A 14,582-nucleotide genomic window follows, 5' to 3' on the forward strand; every position below is an offset into this window, starting at 1 on the left:
GGAGAAAGTAGGGATTAGTTATGGGGTTTAGGAATTTAGGGTATGAAGACTAGCAAGTATCATTTGCAGGGCAGGGAGGCCAGGGGAAGCACAAGATTGGTACCTGAGAGCTCAGTGGGCTACAAGGGAGTCAGGGATTTGAAGTCAGGGATCTGGCTTCCAATCTTAGCTTTGTCACTAAGGCTGCATGATCTTGGGCAGCTTACTTCCCCTCCTTGGGGCTCCATTTCTTCATGTGTAAAATTGGAGTGGATGGGGAGCATTGGATTAGGTGATTTTTAAAGTCTCCTCCAGGTTTATAATTTATGATCTGGGTTTGGTACTAGAGAAAAAGTGACAGATTTGGTCAAGGGACCTGGGATCAAATGCTGAATCTGCTACCACTTCCTTGTGAACTTGGGCAAGTCACTGATTTAAAGCTGAATGGGAAGTAGAGGTCACCTAGTGCTCATTTTCCTGATGAAGAAATTTGGAGAGATTAAATCACTTAACCAAGGACAGAGTTGGAAAAGAGTAGAGTCAGAATTTGAACCCACATCCTTTGCCTCCTCTTTATTAGTCCATCCTCCTCACAAACGCCAAAATCAAATTATTAAGCACAGGTCCAGCCACGCTACTCCTTAGCTTAAGAAGCTTGCCTCTAGCAGACAAAACAAACTTCTCATCCTGACATTCAAAGACATTAGTAATCTAGTCCCAGCCTCTCTTTTGAGGCTTATTACATATATATTCTTCATTACTCTCACCTATGTCTCCAAGAAGCTGTAGCATGTAAACCATCTTGGCAGAAGGGCAAACCAGGTGGAGGGTAACCCAAAGGCTTTAAACCCATGGTGAGTTAGGGGGGTGAGAAGGCAGATGAGGACAATTTGTTGCAACAGCTGAAGCAGGTGCTGTGAAGCGCTTAGAGCTTGGTCAGACAGCCAAGATGCCGAGACCACCCTCTACCCTCCTGTCCTGACTTGACAGTCTTGCCACGGGACTCTGGGGACTCTGCCCACTTAAATCCCATTCACACACAGATCAAGACATCGTCCTGTGGTATCATGGGTCCTCTGAAAAAAAGAAAGGTCCAACAAGCCAAACTGTCTTCCACGCATGGAACTCTCTCCTCTTCATCTCCAGGGTCTTTGGCGTCCACAATTACCTTCAGAGTTCAGCTCAAAGGCCACGTCCTACCGAAGGCTTTCCTAATGCCCCTCCGCTGCTCGTATTTCTCCTATTTTTATTTTGCATGCAATTTTACGTGCATAGGTCGCTTCTCTCCTCCATAGAATGCAAACTCCACGAGGGCAGGCATGGTTTCCTTCCTGTCCTGGTACGCCTTGCGCCCAGCACGTGCCCGGCCAGTACTAGGTATATACTTAATGTTCAGCCGTTCCTTCCTTCATTCCCTCATGGACGGTCTCCTCCAAAAGCCTCTAAGCTTTGTGAGGTCCGGGGAAGGACCTTAATAAACACCCAGGCACACATGGACGCATATGTATGTGGCCATACGCATGCATAGCTCCCACATGCTACGGCCAGTGGCAGCTACTTGATAAATGTTCATGGATCCATACGCGTGCCGCTATCTCCGCCAGAAGAATGTAAGCTCCTCGAGGGCAGGCCCCAGGACTGTAATTGGTGAAAGACAAACGTTCATTCATGCGTGTGCGTGCTATCTCCTCCAATAGAATGCTAGCATCTTGGGGGCGGGGCCTCGCTTCATTTCTGTCTTCGGGTCCCAGGCTCCTAGCCCAGTTTGTGGTATACAGCAGGGGCTTAATAAATGATTGGGCCTGGAGTGCCCTCGCTCCCCCGGGTCGCCTTCCCTAGAAGGTGCTTTGGCAGCTGCATATATGACGCGCGCCCCCACTAATTAGGCCCCTCGGCCCTCTCCCAGGGGCGGTCCCGAAGCCCTCCGGAACTCACTGGGCCTGCTCCGAGTTGCTGCCCGGATCCCCTTTGTGTGAACCGTCCCCTCCTCCCTGTCCCCCCCCCCACCTCCGCGCCGGCCCGGTGATTGCCATGGCAACGGGGACCGCGCTACGGAAGCCGAGAAGGCGGGGGGCAGCAGCCTCAGCCAGGCGGAGGATGCTGAGCCCGGATCGCTTAGCGCTGCCGGACTACGAGTATCTGGGTAGGAGCCGCGGCAGTCGGCGGGGGTGGGGGCGGGGCCGGCCCCGGGACTGACGCGGGGACCGATGGGCAAACTGAGGCCCCCCGACTCGCGTCGAGTGTGGGCGGGGCCCGGAGGGTCCTCCCGGCTCGACCCCGGCCTTTGACAGAGGAGGAAACTGAAGCCTAGAGGAGGGGCCCCCCAGGAAGGGAGGGAGCCCCCCCCAGAGTCTCGAAGGGCAGGGTTTGACTTTCACTCTCCCGAGGTCAGCCTCCGCGTTCTTTGGGGTCCGAAGGCCCCCCCCCTTCACTCCCCGGCTTCCCCGTTCCCGGGCCGAGGCCTCCTGAGAGCCCTGGGGTTGCAGTTGGGGGCCTGGCTGCCCGCAGGACTTGGGAGTCAGGGGCCTTTTCCCTCGCTGCCTCAGTTTCCTCCTTTGTCCCTCGAGAGAGCCGGCTTCGATGGTTGCCGCGGGTCAGCCTACGGCCCCCGAGGAGTCCACGGTGCTCGCCCCCGGGGACCGCCCGAGGCTACACGAGGACCGAGGGGGAGCCCAAGGGGCCCCAGAGCTTTCTCGAGCCCCAGGACAGGGCCACGCGGGAGCTGAGGCAGCAGGGAGGTTCAAACTCAGGGCCCCGGGTTTCCACTGGCCCCACGATTGGGGCAGAAAGCCCAGCCTTCCGATTGTACCACTTTTCAGAGCCATTCTAACCTGGAGTAGAAATCTTTCTCTAAAGGGCTGTAAGCTTCCCGAAGGGCAGCTAGTGGTGTGCCACCCTGGTCAAGTCACTTAACATCTGCCAGCCTTAGTTTCTTCCTCTGTAAAATGAGGGATTTGTACCCTGCGACCTCCAAGGTCCCTTATAACTCTAAATCTGTGATCTATGATCTTTTCAAATCACTGTGTAGTCTAGAAACGGGAATAAACAGTAAAGAAAGAAAGTTTCACAGATACGGATGTTCTAGGACCTCTGGTAACAGGGAAAAGCCCCTCTCCTTTCTAAGGGTTTGTACTTATGGTTAGTTCTTGTTCTTCAGTCATTTCAGCGATATCCTACTCTTTCTGACCCCATTTTCTTGGGGTTTTCTTGGCAAAGGCACTGGAATGGTTTGCTATTCCCTTCTCCAGCTTATTTTACAGATGAGGAAACTGAGGCACACAGGGTGAAGTGAGTTGCCCAGGGTCACACAGCTACTAAATGTCTGAGGCCAGATTTAGTGTTTCTATGTAAATGACAGGAATACCCTTCAGGAAATTAGCAGTTTATTACTTTAGCAGCTAGCCAGGTAACCATTTGCTTTTTTTTTTCCTTAACAGTGTTCCGTATCAAGGTCTGGAAATTAATCCTTTTCCCAGTGAGGCAATGAGGATTTGGGACTAGGCCTTATGGCTTGATCCTTGTTAACATTGGAAGGCTTCTCAGGGTTATCTGGTGTCCTCTATACCTGCACAGGAATCTCTTCAGGATCCCTGCAGCATTCCTTTGAAGACTTCCTGTGATGGGCAGCCACTCTCTCCTGAGGCAGCCCGCTCAGCTCTAGTGATTAGGAAGTTTTTTCCTTATATTGAGATGAAATCTTTCTTCAGCTTTTCCCAGTACACTTAGCTCTGCCCTCTGGGGCCAAGCTTCACAAGTCTAATCCTTCTTCCATATGACAGCCTTTTAGATACTTGAAGCCAGCTGTCATGTTCCCCCTTAATCTTCCCTGCACTCGGCTACACTTCCTCAGTTCTTCCGCCTGTTCCTCGTACAGCATGGTTTTGAGTCCTGCAGTCATTCTGGTTACCCTTCTCTGGAGCCAGTCCTTCCTCAGGTGTGCGCAGAGCACAATAGAAAGGTGCTGATGTGGCCTCACCAGGCTCATGTACAAGATGGCCACCATGCCTCCTTCTGGACACAGTGCAACCTACAACTGCCATGTCAGTTTAAAAAAAAAAATTTAGGGATCTCGTTGATGAAGGCATCAGGCATTCATTGCTCCACTGGGTCAGACTGTAGTGACAGGGATAGTTTGTATGTTGCTGGCTTGAGAAGTACATATAAAAGAGAACTCCTGGGCCCTCAGGTCATCTGTAGTCTGGCAGAGTGGAAGGAATCCTAGATCTGAAGTTGGCAAATGAGGGTTCATGCCCTGACTCTCTGGTAGAGTAGATGATTTTCTGCAAGTCAACCTCTCTGGGCCTCACGGTGTCTACAGAATGATGGAGTTGGATTAGATGATCTCTGGGGAACCTTCTTTAACTCTTTGATCCTATGCTATCTCCCCTGCCCTAAATTGGTCTAATATGATTGTCTCATGGTTGTCAACATCTCTAGCTTATCCCCCCAAATGGAATTTACCTACTAGGTGTTCTGGCCTCGGGCTAGGACCCCTTCTGCAAGGCTCACTCTTAGTTCCTCTGGATGATGAGCTCCAGGCCTCCCTGTGCATGCCCTCAATCCACATTTCTGCCCAGGCACTTGCTAATTTCCCCTTTTCTTCAACTAAGGGGAAAAACAAGAGAACATAAAGCAGGTACTGTGTTCCCATTACCTCTGAATAAATCAAAACAATTCAACCAGATGCATAGATCATCCCCAAAATTCATAAAAGACAACCCTTTATGGTGTATGTAGGGTGAACATTCTATATTCTCTGGGCTATTTCCTTCTCCCCCTTAACCCCATTATAATGAGGGTGTCCAAAGGCTCAGATAGCTTCCTTTATGTCATAACATTGAATCAGGGCCTGGGAAATAAGTAGGCAGGTTTTCTTTGACCTTGATATGTGATCATTTCAGAAACTGAAGTTATAGGAAAAGCAACTAGGAAAAAAAAACCCAAGGAAGAAACATCTCCCTATAAATGGTGAGTTGTTCTCATGACCTGCAGCCTTTTATGAACAATTCGTGATTCACCCCCATAATGGCACCATTTGGAAAAGTTTTGTCATGTTCCCATTTGTGATTTTTAGAAATTAATTGGCCTTTCCAGCTCACATTTACTGGCAAGGTGTAGAGTAAGCAAGAAAGGCATCATTTCATAAAATTCTTTTATGGGGAAGCAGATTTGGCTCTAGATAAGGAGACATCCTAACAATTAGAGCTGTATGATAATGGACTGGCCTGCTGGTGAGTAATGAGTTCTTTGTTACAGAAAATGTTCAAGTGGAGACCTGAGGACCACTTGTTGGAATAGTGTTGGATAAGTTGAGCTCAGAGGACTCTTCCAAATGCTGATCTGGATGAAATCTCAGAAGAGAAGAAAGACCCCATTAGGGAGGTAGAACAACTTGAACCCTCGGTGTCAGGCGCAAAAAAGATTTCCAGCCTCGTGAAAGTTGCTCGTTGAAAGCCTTTGCCCAAGGCTGAGGTGTGTTTGTATCTGGTAGGGTGTGGATGGCTCCTCTGGAGCCCAAGGGTAGCTTGTTCTGTTCCCAGGTATACAAAACACGCCACTCATAGATAGAGCAGCCTGAAGAGTAGCAAGCATGAGACTGAGCGTCATCCATTTGGGGAGGGTACTCCCTTTTCCACTGTGGCTTCCAAATTGCTCTGATTTCACATTGTCCACTTCTTCTCATTTTAGGGTTAGTTGAGAATAAGAAAAGAGTCTCCCCTAAAGCTACAGATGTTCTTTGTTGATATGGGTTTGAAGTTCCTAGAGAGGAAGGGATGGCTTAGTTGGAGGAAGTGTCCAAGAATGATTTTTTTTTTAAATAGTGGGTTATTATCCCACATGACTTAGTGGTTATATTGGGGGGTTGGGTTCTCTCTGTTCTAAAAAACTGTCCCCAGACCTTGGCCAAATGGCTTTACTTCTCTGGCCCGTTGTTTTCTCATCTTTGAAATGAAGGCGTTGACCTGGGTGGCCTTTATGGAGCTACCTCTCCTAGGATGATGTAGTCCCAGTTTATTTTCTGGCAATGGAGCTGGGGGTGGGGCAGATGTCTTCCCTTTAGGTGGGTGTGAACAGACTGTTTCTACCTTCTGTTTGCCTCAGTTTCTTCAACTATAGCATGGGGATAACAAACACCTACCTCACAGAGTTGTTGTGAGGATCTAATGAGAGAATATATGTTAAGCACATAGCACAGTGCCTGGCATGTAGTAGGCTCTATATAAATGCCAGTTATTATTACTATAACCCATCTAGATGCTCCAGCTGACCCTGAACTACAAGCAAGCCAGTGGTTCTAGGCACTTTGTTAGGGGTGAGCATTGTGGAGATGGGTCAGTACTACCGCTTTGTCAGGTTCAGGCTGGGGGACTTAGGAGGACTCTTTCTCTTGACAGATCAGGCCTCAAGGCCACAGGGTCCCCACCCCTTTCCTAGAGTGTTAGGCTGATGCTTTGCGTTGAGTGCTGTGATAGCTATTTCCCTTACTGTTTACTGGCCTGGCCACCCCCCCAAAAAAAGGCAGGGTGGGGGAGGGTGGCTTTGGGAGGGAATGGAATTAGGGGATGTCATGTGGTGGAAAGTGTGGGGATCTGAAAGCACAGTGCTTGGGTCTGAATCCCGGCACTGCTGTTTACCTCTCTTATCCTCTCCCGGCCTTAGTTTTCTCATCTGAAAACGAGGGCTTGGACAAGGTGATTGGAGGGTTTCTTCCAGCTCTAAAATTTGGATCCTAAGAACTAACGTTTTTCTTTGGTTATAAAATTTTTAGTGGTTCTTCTTCAGTCAGCTTCTTGCTTGGAAATAGTACTGCTCCAAGTAATTAGTTACAGTGCTTTTTTTGGACTTTAAAATATTTATGTTATTACAGAAAGGAAATGAAATCAGCTATTTTAGACTCACTCTGATGCTTTGAAAACGTGATTTACAATGTCTGAAATTCTTCCCTTTAAAAGGTTGGACATGTGCAGGAATCTCCCTGAGCTTTTCCAAGTCCCTGTTTAATTTCTCTACCTCTGGTTTCTTTTTCGTACCAATCATTCTTAGACATCATTGCATAGACCTGAACCTTCTTAATTGCCTAGCTAGGACCATCTCAATTACTTGTTCAAAAAACTCAAGTGGCTTCTCATCACCATTGGTTAAGTTCCCAAATTCTTTGCTTTACATTTGAGGCCCTTCCCAATACAGCATCTGTCAGGGTCCACCTCTTTCCTTTAGGTACCCAGAAATGCCCGTTGTGTTCCTGCCTTTTTGAACAGATGTAAAGAGCTTTGTGAACCTTTAAACCCTATATAGATATTAGCTATTATAATCTCTACACCTTGAAAGCCTTCTCTGTATGTACCTATTGAAATCCTACCCTGCCTACATGCCTCCTTCATTGCTCTGGAACATCCAACCATCCCTGAAGCCTTCACAACCCGGAATTTCCCTCCATAAGACCCACCCCCTTCTCCCATTGCTGAGTTCCTCCTGGGGCCTCCATTTTGTGGAGGGACCCAACCCAGCCTTCACCTCCTTCCCCTTTTTGGCTTTTCTGCTTCCTTTTGTGTGTTCTCTCCCACTTAAAATGTGAGCTCCCTGAGGGTGGGGCAAGTCTTTTTGCTCATATTTGAATCCCCAGTGTTTAGAACTATGCACTATAAACCTTTCTATAGCTTTGTATCAGAAGTATGTGTATATACGTCTTGCTTATTCTAGTAGATGGTAAGTTTCTTGAGGGCAAGGATCACTTCTTAGTCACTCATCATCCTCCCCAGCACAGTGCCCAGCACTTGATCAACACTTCAGAAATGCTTGCTGATTGGCCAGGCAGCTTGGATGCTCAGTAAGGGATTGGTGAAGGAACTGTAGCCACTGTCATTTCGAGAACACTTGAAGGTGGTCTTTCCTCCACAACCCTGGGAGCTTATTAGTGGAAGTAGGAGCATTGTTTGACCTACAAGGAAACTATAGACGTTTAGTGTCTTGTTCCAAGTCACGTTGCCAGTCAGCTCTGGCTTCCAGAGCCTAACCGTGGCCTTTCTTGGCTCCGGAAGGATGACAAAGTACTACATAGGATGATCTGAATATAATGAGGGTTTTTGTGCCCTTCTCCAAGGATAATTTTCGAGTCACCTGTTGGGTTTATGTGAAAAATTAACTTAAATGTTTTCACTAAAAATGCTATCCCAAAGGAAGGGATCATTTATATTGGCAACAATAAAGGATGTAGCTATTATCCATGTATTGGGGTAGACAGCTAAGGTTTCAAAGAGTGATACTATTGTATCTTAGGAGAAGAAATCCCCCCTTATTTCTAATGAATGCAGGTAAGATAAATGGCCTGCTTAGCCTGGAAGCTGTTATGTTCCTTAGTTGCTCCCGTTGCATCTCCCAGAAGACTGGAAGCTCCTTGAGACCAGTGACTGCTTTGTTTTTATTGCTGGATCTCCAGTACCTGGCTTAGCATCTCGCACTTGTTAGGCTCAGAATATTTTCAACATTTGTTGAATTGAATGGAAATGAATAATTCTAGGGTAGCTTAAGAACAAGATTCAATGCTTACTTGTTGGCCGGTTGAAGGAAATGAGATATAAACCAGTTGTGTGATGGTTGTTTAATTCCTGCTCAGTCTTACCTCCTTTGGCTTTTAATCTTGATCATACTTGATTCTCAAGTTTTCTGGGTAAACATTAAAGTTTCTTTCTTTGCTCAGACAAGTACAAAACTCAACCAATTTTGAAAAACCTGTATTTAAAGAAAGTAACCGAAGTTGTATTCAGTTCAGGGATTTTCCTTGAGCACTCCCCCCTAGTCTCCCAGTAGCAGGGAAGAGTGATGTGTTTTGATCCAGAGGGGAATGGCCCTAGTAAACGGAGCTTTCTGTTACGGACCAGGATGGGGACAGCCCCAGCAGTGCATCCCCAGAGGCCTTGGGAGGCAGCTTATTCTCTGGGTGGAATGTCAAGTCAAAACACATTTATCTGAGCAGAATTTTAATGATTTATCCAAGAGTCGGGATTTCCCCAACACATCTGAACTTACCAAATTACCGATCCCATTAGCTATGTTTTTTCCTAAGCACCTTTCTTGGAACAAAGCAATTACGGCTGCAGTCATCCAATGTACTTTTCATAAAAGCTGTTGACTAAGTTTTATTTGATTAGCAGGAATCCAGTAAGAGGAAATATTGTTGGAGAAAGCACTTTCCGGGCCTTTTCTTTTTCTTCATTGAACTGGGCTTTTGAAAAGCTCTGTTCTTTGCACAGAGTAAGAGCCTCTTTCCAGCTGTCCTATTGTACAGCTCAAGGTCTTGTTAATACTCTTCTCTGGCCCAGAGATTACAGGTAATTGTGATAAAACACAAGCTTCAGTTTCTGTAATCTCTGGCAGAAATCTGCTTGCCGCCCCAGGCCTTCATATCAGGTGTTCACCTCGTTCAGACTTCTCTCACCTGGGACTGCACACTCCCCTCCCTGGCCCCCAGTAAACAGAGGCATCTGGAGAGGCAAGCTAACAGCTGCACCAAGATCCATTGCCTGTTCTGGTCCTTCTGCGGCAGCCTTGCATACAACGTGCACTAAATGGGAAAATTATATCTTTTAAAATAAGCACGTTAAACACAATAACAGTTTTGGAGGAGACGTACCGATGGCCACATGTCTTTGGCTTTGCTTGTCACATAGAGAGACTGCCAGAACCGCTTGGCTCCATGGTTCTCTTGCCCCACGGTCCTGCAAAATGACATGTAAGTAGAGACAAAAAGTCATTCAGCCCCTGAGCAAGGGAGTTCTGGCGCTTGAGCTCCGGCCTTTTTTTAGAGGAGTCTTGACCAGATTCACATCTTTTGGCCCATCCTAGTCTTCAGAAAGGAGCCATTTAACATGTCTGGTAATTCACTATGTTAGCTGCTCAATCAGTGTGAGGCTAACTTTGAGGCCACGAGTGGTTCAGCCTGTCATATGGAAGAAATTGCCTTTTAGGAGAGATTATAATTGTGCATGAAGCCACACAAATGCACATTCTGCCTAGAGGAAAATGCACAGAAGACTAGGCCTTACGCTGCTGTACTTGGGGCTTAGTGAGTCATCCTTTTTTGTGCAGTGCCTGCTCTAAGAAATGCTCCCACTTCTCGAGCATGAACTGCTTTTGTCGGCCCAAGGCTTGTGTCTGCTGTTAGCTTTGTACATTCCTGATGACATCATTTACAATGCTAGGGCACAGACAGTAAACAAATAACAATTTAATGTTTGGGCACCTTTACAAAACTTAAATAGGCCAATTTAGAGAAATGATAACAGTCAGCTCTAATAAACACCAGGCATGACCCCAGTCCTTCATGGAATGTGATGTGTTGGGAGAAGGTTGAACACCGGGAGACAGGAACTCATGAATTATTCTGTTCAGTTCAAAACCCTGAGATCCCCTGGCTGGGCGCGAGTCCCAAGAAAAGGTAGTGCTGTCTAGTTAGTAAATAGACCCCTAGATCTCTATGTCCCATAATCATACACTTCTCTGTGTAACAGCTTTTCTTCATTCCATCTATAAAGTGAAAAAAAAAACAGTATTTGCCACCTACCTCACAGGAATGTTATGAGGATTATTGAGATAACAAACACAGTTGGAAGTTCTTTATAGAGAAGGTATTATGTAAACACAAAATGTTATTCCCCTTGCCTCAATTTCCCCATTGATAAAAGCATCCTGGGGGAGGGGGTGGTTGTGCAGTTGGATTAGTTAATATCTGTCAAGTATTTTTTTTAATGCTTTATGAGAACCAAAAAAATGTAAGTGAGCCTGCTGTGACAGTCTGTAAACTAGCAACCCCAAGGGCTGTAGATATACCGTTTACTGGTATACCTACTCTTCTACCTTGCCTTCCAGGGATGCGTGAATGACCAGGATGAATTGTGGAAGTTCATTCCTGGCACCCCCCACAGGGGAGTGACCTTGGCTTTGAAGGCTGACATGAGAGAGAAGGGTGGATGACCAGGATGAATTGTGGAAGTTCAGTCCTTCAGGGAGAATAGCCTTGTCTTTGAGGGGTGACATGATTGTTGTTCATCCTTCGTTTTCAAAGAGGACCAGTGACATCATGGAGTGCTGTCTTGGCTTGTATGTGAATCAGATTTAAGTGAAACAGAATTGTGTAAAGTTGTCAGCCCTACTCTGTCTTCCAGAGTCATTGAAGTCCAGTGGCAAGACAAAAATCAGGCTGCCTGGTGATGGCCAGTGTGCAGTGGATGACCTTGGCATCTTTGATGTCTGACTAAGCTCTAAGTGCTCCATAGTATCTGCTTTGGCCATTGGAACAGCTTGTTCTCATCTGCCTGTTCCACCGGAGGAAGCTTCACATGCTTGGGGTAGACATTCCCCTAACTCACTTATGGATTTGAGGCCCATGAGTTGCCCTCAACTTGGTTGAGCCCATCTGCCAAGATCGTTTACTGGTTATGTGGTCACTGTGCATGCTGCAGCTTCTTGGAGCCACAGGTGAGGGTTGTGTGATAGGTGGACACCAAAGGTGGATGAGCAGCCCTGAAAAGGGCTCAGCAAGCCTTCATACCAAAGGTGCTAATCCTCCCTGACCACCACAGAGACCCTGGTGTGATGTGATAGAGAAGAGTGAATGACCAGGATGATTGTCGACGTTCACTCCTTCCAGATAGAATGGTCTTGCTGATCTCTGTTACCATACCCTGGCTTGGTAGCTATTTAGGTCTTTGTTTAGTCAGTAAATCTTTATTTTTCTTCTCATATTTCCAAGGAGAAAACAAACAAATGTAAAGAGAAAAAAGTAATTGACCTGTCATAGAATGTTCCTTATTTGTCTTTGTTGAATTAAATTTCCACTTTTACAGGACTTATTTCAGTGCTTTAAAGACCTGTTTTTATGTGATTTGGTCAGCACAGGGACTTCCTCCACCAGCATAGATTACAACCCTTTAATAATTTAGGAGATGGTCTTCAAGAATCACCATGGCCAAAACATTCATCACCCTGTGGCCAGCCTGGTGATGATCACCTTCGATTTAGCTCAGCTGGTTCTGGGACGACAGATATGAAGTCCATCATCTAACCCTTACCCGTAGCCTTTCCAACTGGGTAGGGCTTGGCCAAAACTTGTGCTGCTCTGGCAGGCTTAACCTTCCAGAACATTCATACTGAGAAAGACTTCTGTGACTTTCCTAGTGCATTACAGTAATAGGAAATAATTATTAATAAAGGGAAGAGAAAGAGAACAAGCATTGATTAAGTGCCTACTATGTGCCAGGCACAGCGCTAAGCACGTGATTTATAATATTATCTCAGTAAAACAACCCTGGGAGGGAGGTGCTATTAATGAACTGACTAGTCACTAAGTAGGAAGCCCCCACCTCGTCATAGAGGCAGAACCAATTCACTTTGTTTTGAGAGTTATAAGGGAAGATTTCCTTTAAGAAGGAAACAGTAGACTATTTAGATTTGAAGATAATGACAGATTAACATTTGTCTTTCCATCTCTGTTGTTACTTTCTTCTGTCTGATAGGTAGCAGATCCTGAGACAGAGCTTCTAGAACAGCTTCATACATTCCGAATTTGATCTGATTAGAAGTGGAAGTGTATGAGTCCTTCCTTTTTGTAACTTTGTTTCTTTTGCTTCATCTCCCTTGAGTGGAAAGCTCTAGAAAATTCTGACTACAATCACCTACTCAGAGATTATGTATGTCTCTCATTTTCTGTACAGATAGAATTTTTGGTCTTTGTTCCATAGGTAATCTCTGAGGTGTATTAGGATGGATCATTTGTGTCTTAGAGCCAGAGAGTCATAGGAACAGAATGTTTCAGAGATGAAAGTACCCTAGAGATTATGTGGCTCAGGGGTTCTTAACCTAGAGTCTGTGAAGTTGATTTTTAAAGATATTTTGATAATATTTCACTGCAATTGGTTTCCTTGGTAATCTGATATATTTTATTTTGTGCATTTAAAGACATTTTTCTGAGAAGCAGTCCATAGTCTTCGCCAGACTGCCTGAAGGGTCATGACACGGAAAAGCCTCCCTGATCTATTGCAATTCTTTATTTTGCACATGAGTGAATGGATGCCTAGAGAATTAAAGTACTCAGGATGTCCAACAGCCTCTTTTAATAACCTTGAGGAAGGTCTACATTTCTCTTATCTTCACACATGTACTTACCATGTTACTTATGTCCACTGATGTCAGTAGGATTCTCAAGTCCAGAGTTATCTATCTTCTCACCTCAAAATCAGATTGATAGGTAAGGCTTTACCTCTGATTTTATGGACTGGCCTTCTCCAGCCTGTCATTCACTTACACTTTCCTGTCTTCTTCAGAAATTAGTGGTTATCACTTCAAGTTATTCTATTCTGGCATCTCTCAGATGCACAGTGACTCTGTCACACGGTTCTTTCCTCTTTTAGTGTACCTCAGTGAAACTTCTCAATCTGACAGTTGGTTATTGTTGGGCAATCCAGGGCTCACTTTGTCCTCTTCTTCTCTGTTCCATGATCCAAATGGACTAATCATGGTGCTTAAAGAACCATGTTTAAATTCCTGCTAACATGGGGGAGAGGAATCATCAGATATGGGTCCTGCGATGACTGTGAATGACCACTTTTGTCCCCAGAATTACTCGATTTGTTGTTCATCGTTCATTTAACTTGGTACATTCTGTATTGCTTTTCCCCTGATGCTAAAAAACAAAAACAAAACCTCAATAAATAACCTTCTGTGTTTGGATGGTCTCTAGCTCCTCTTCATCCAGCATTGTGGTTAGTACTATATACAGCAGACCAGGCTTCAAATACTTCAAGGAACTAGGATTTAATGGATATGGGCTGCCTCTCCACCAAGGCAGTTTACCCTTCAGGGCCTTATTAGGTGGTTTGGATGAGCTGTTACTGAGGAAAAAAAACATCTCCTGGTTGCCAGCCTTGTAGCCATAGTCCTGACCTGTCCTGGTTAAAATCCGTGTTTGTTGATACCAGACTTCCTCCGGGTTTCTACACAGAAGCCCAGCAGAAACATAGTTCTCCCAGAATGAGTCAGTCTAGATGACCAACATCTCCAGAGAGCTGAGTGTTCACTTTTTAACTGTTGAATCTTTTAAAGTTGTTCTTAAATGGACATATTTCTAAAAATTGCTGTGTATTTCCCTGACTTTTTAAATGGAGTGCATCACACATAATTTAACCTTTCTTGGTGACCTGAGGACATTATTTTGACCATGTGAAGAGATTAAAAAGAATAGTATATAGATTGGCCCTAGGGAATGAAGACTTTCCAAAAAGTGAACAGAAAAAGCCCAAGTTAAACATGACATGTCGGGAAATTTGGACTATGATGGTACTTAGCAGATTAAAAAATTAAATAGAATAGCCTTGGAAATGAATATTTTTCTTAGGGGAAAGTGAAATGAAGTTTCAAATATAGCTCTGCTGGTTATAGTTATAGGAATAGGTAGTGTTTGTTAAGAAGACATTTTGGCTGTCTCCTAGACCCTTGTGAATTGATTTATGTACATTATTGGGAATGTGTTTCTTTTTCCTAGTGACAGTCTTTATAAATTGCCATTCATAAAAGGCCAAGCGATAGGGTGTTATGAATGAAACCCATTG

At 45.3% G+C, this 14,582-nt stretch overlaps 1 protein-coding gene across 2 annotated transcripts in view; it reads left to right on the top strand.

The window, feature by feature from the left end:
* Positions 1-1,935: 1,935 nt before the first annotated feature.
* The window catches only part of C6H11orf49 (chromosome 6 C11orf49 homolog), a 182,132-nt gene continuing 169,485 nt past the window's right edge, over positions 1,936-14,582 (top strand). The window contains exon 1 of one of the 2 annotated variants that reach the window (XM_036764052.1): positions 1,936-2,122. In XM_036764052.1, the coding sequence (XP_036619947.1) occupies positions 2,011-2,122 (112 nt within the window). In that variant the 5' untranslated portion in view covers positions 1,936-2,010. The remainder of the gene's footprint in view (positions 2,123-14,582) is intronic. The other variant, XM_036764053.1, reaches the window with a different exon arrangement.

This window comes from Trichosurus vulpecula, chromosome 6, assembly GCF_011100635.1.
Source record: "Trichosurus vulpecula isolate mTriVul1 chromosome 6, mTriVul1.pri, whole genome shotgun sequence".
NCBI lineage: Eukaryota > Metazoa > Chordata > Mammalia > Diprotodontia > Phalangeridae > Trichosurus > Trichosurus vulpecula.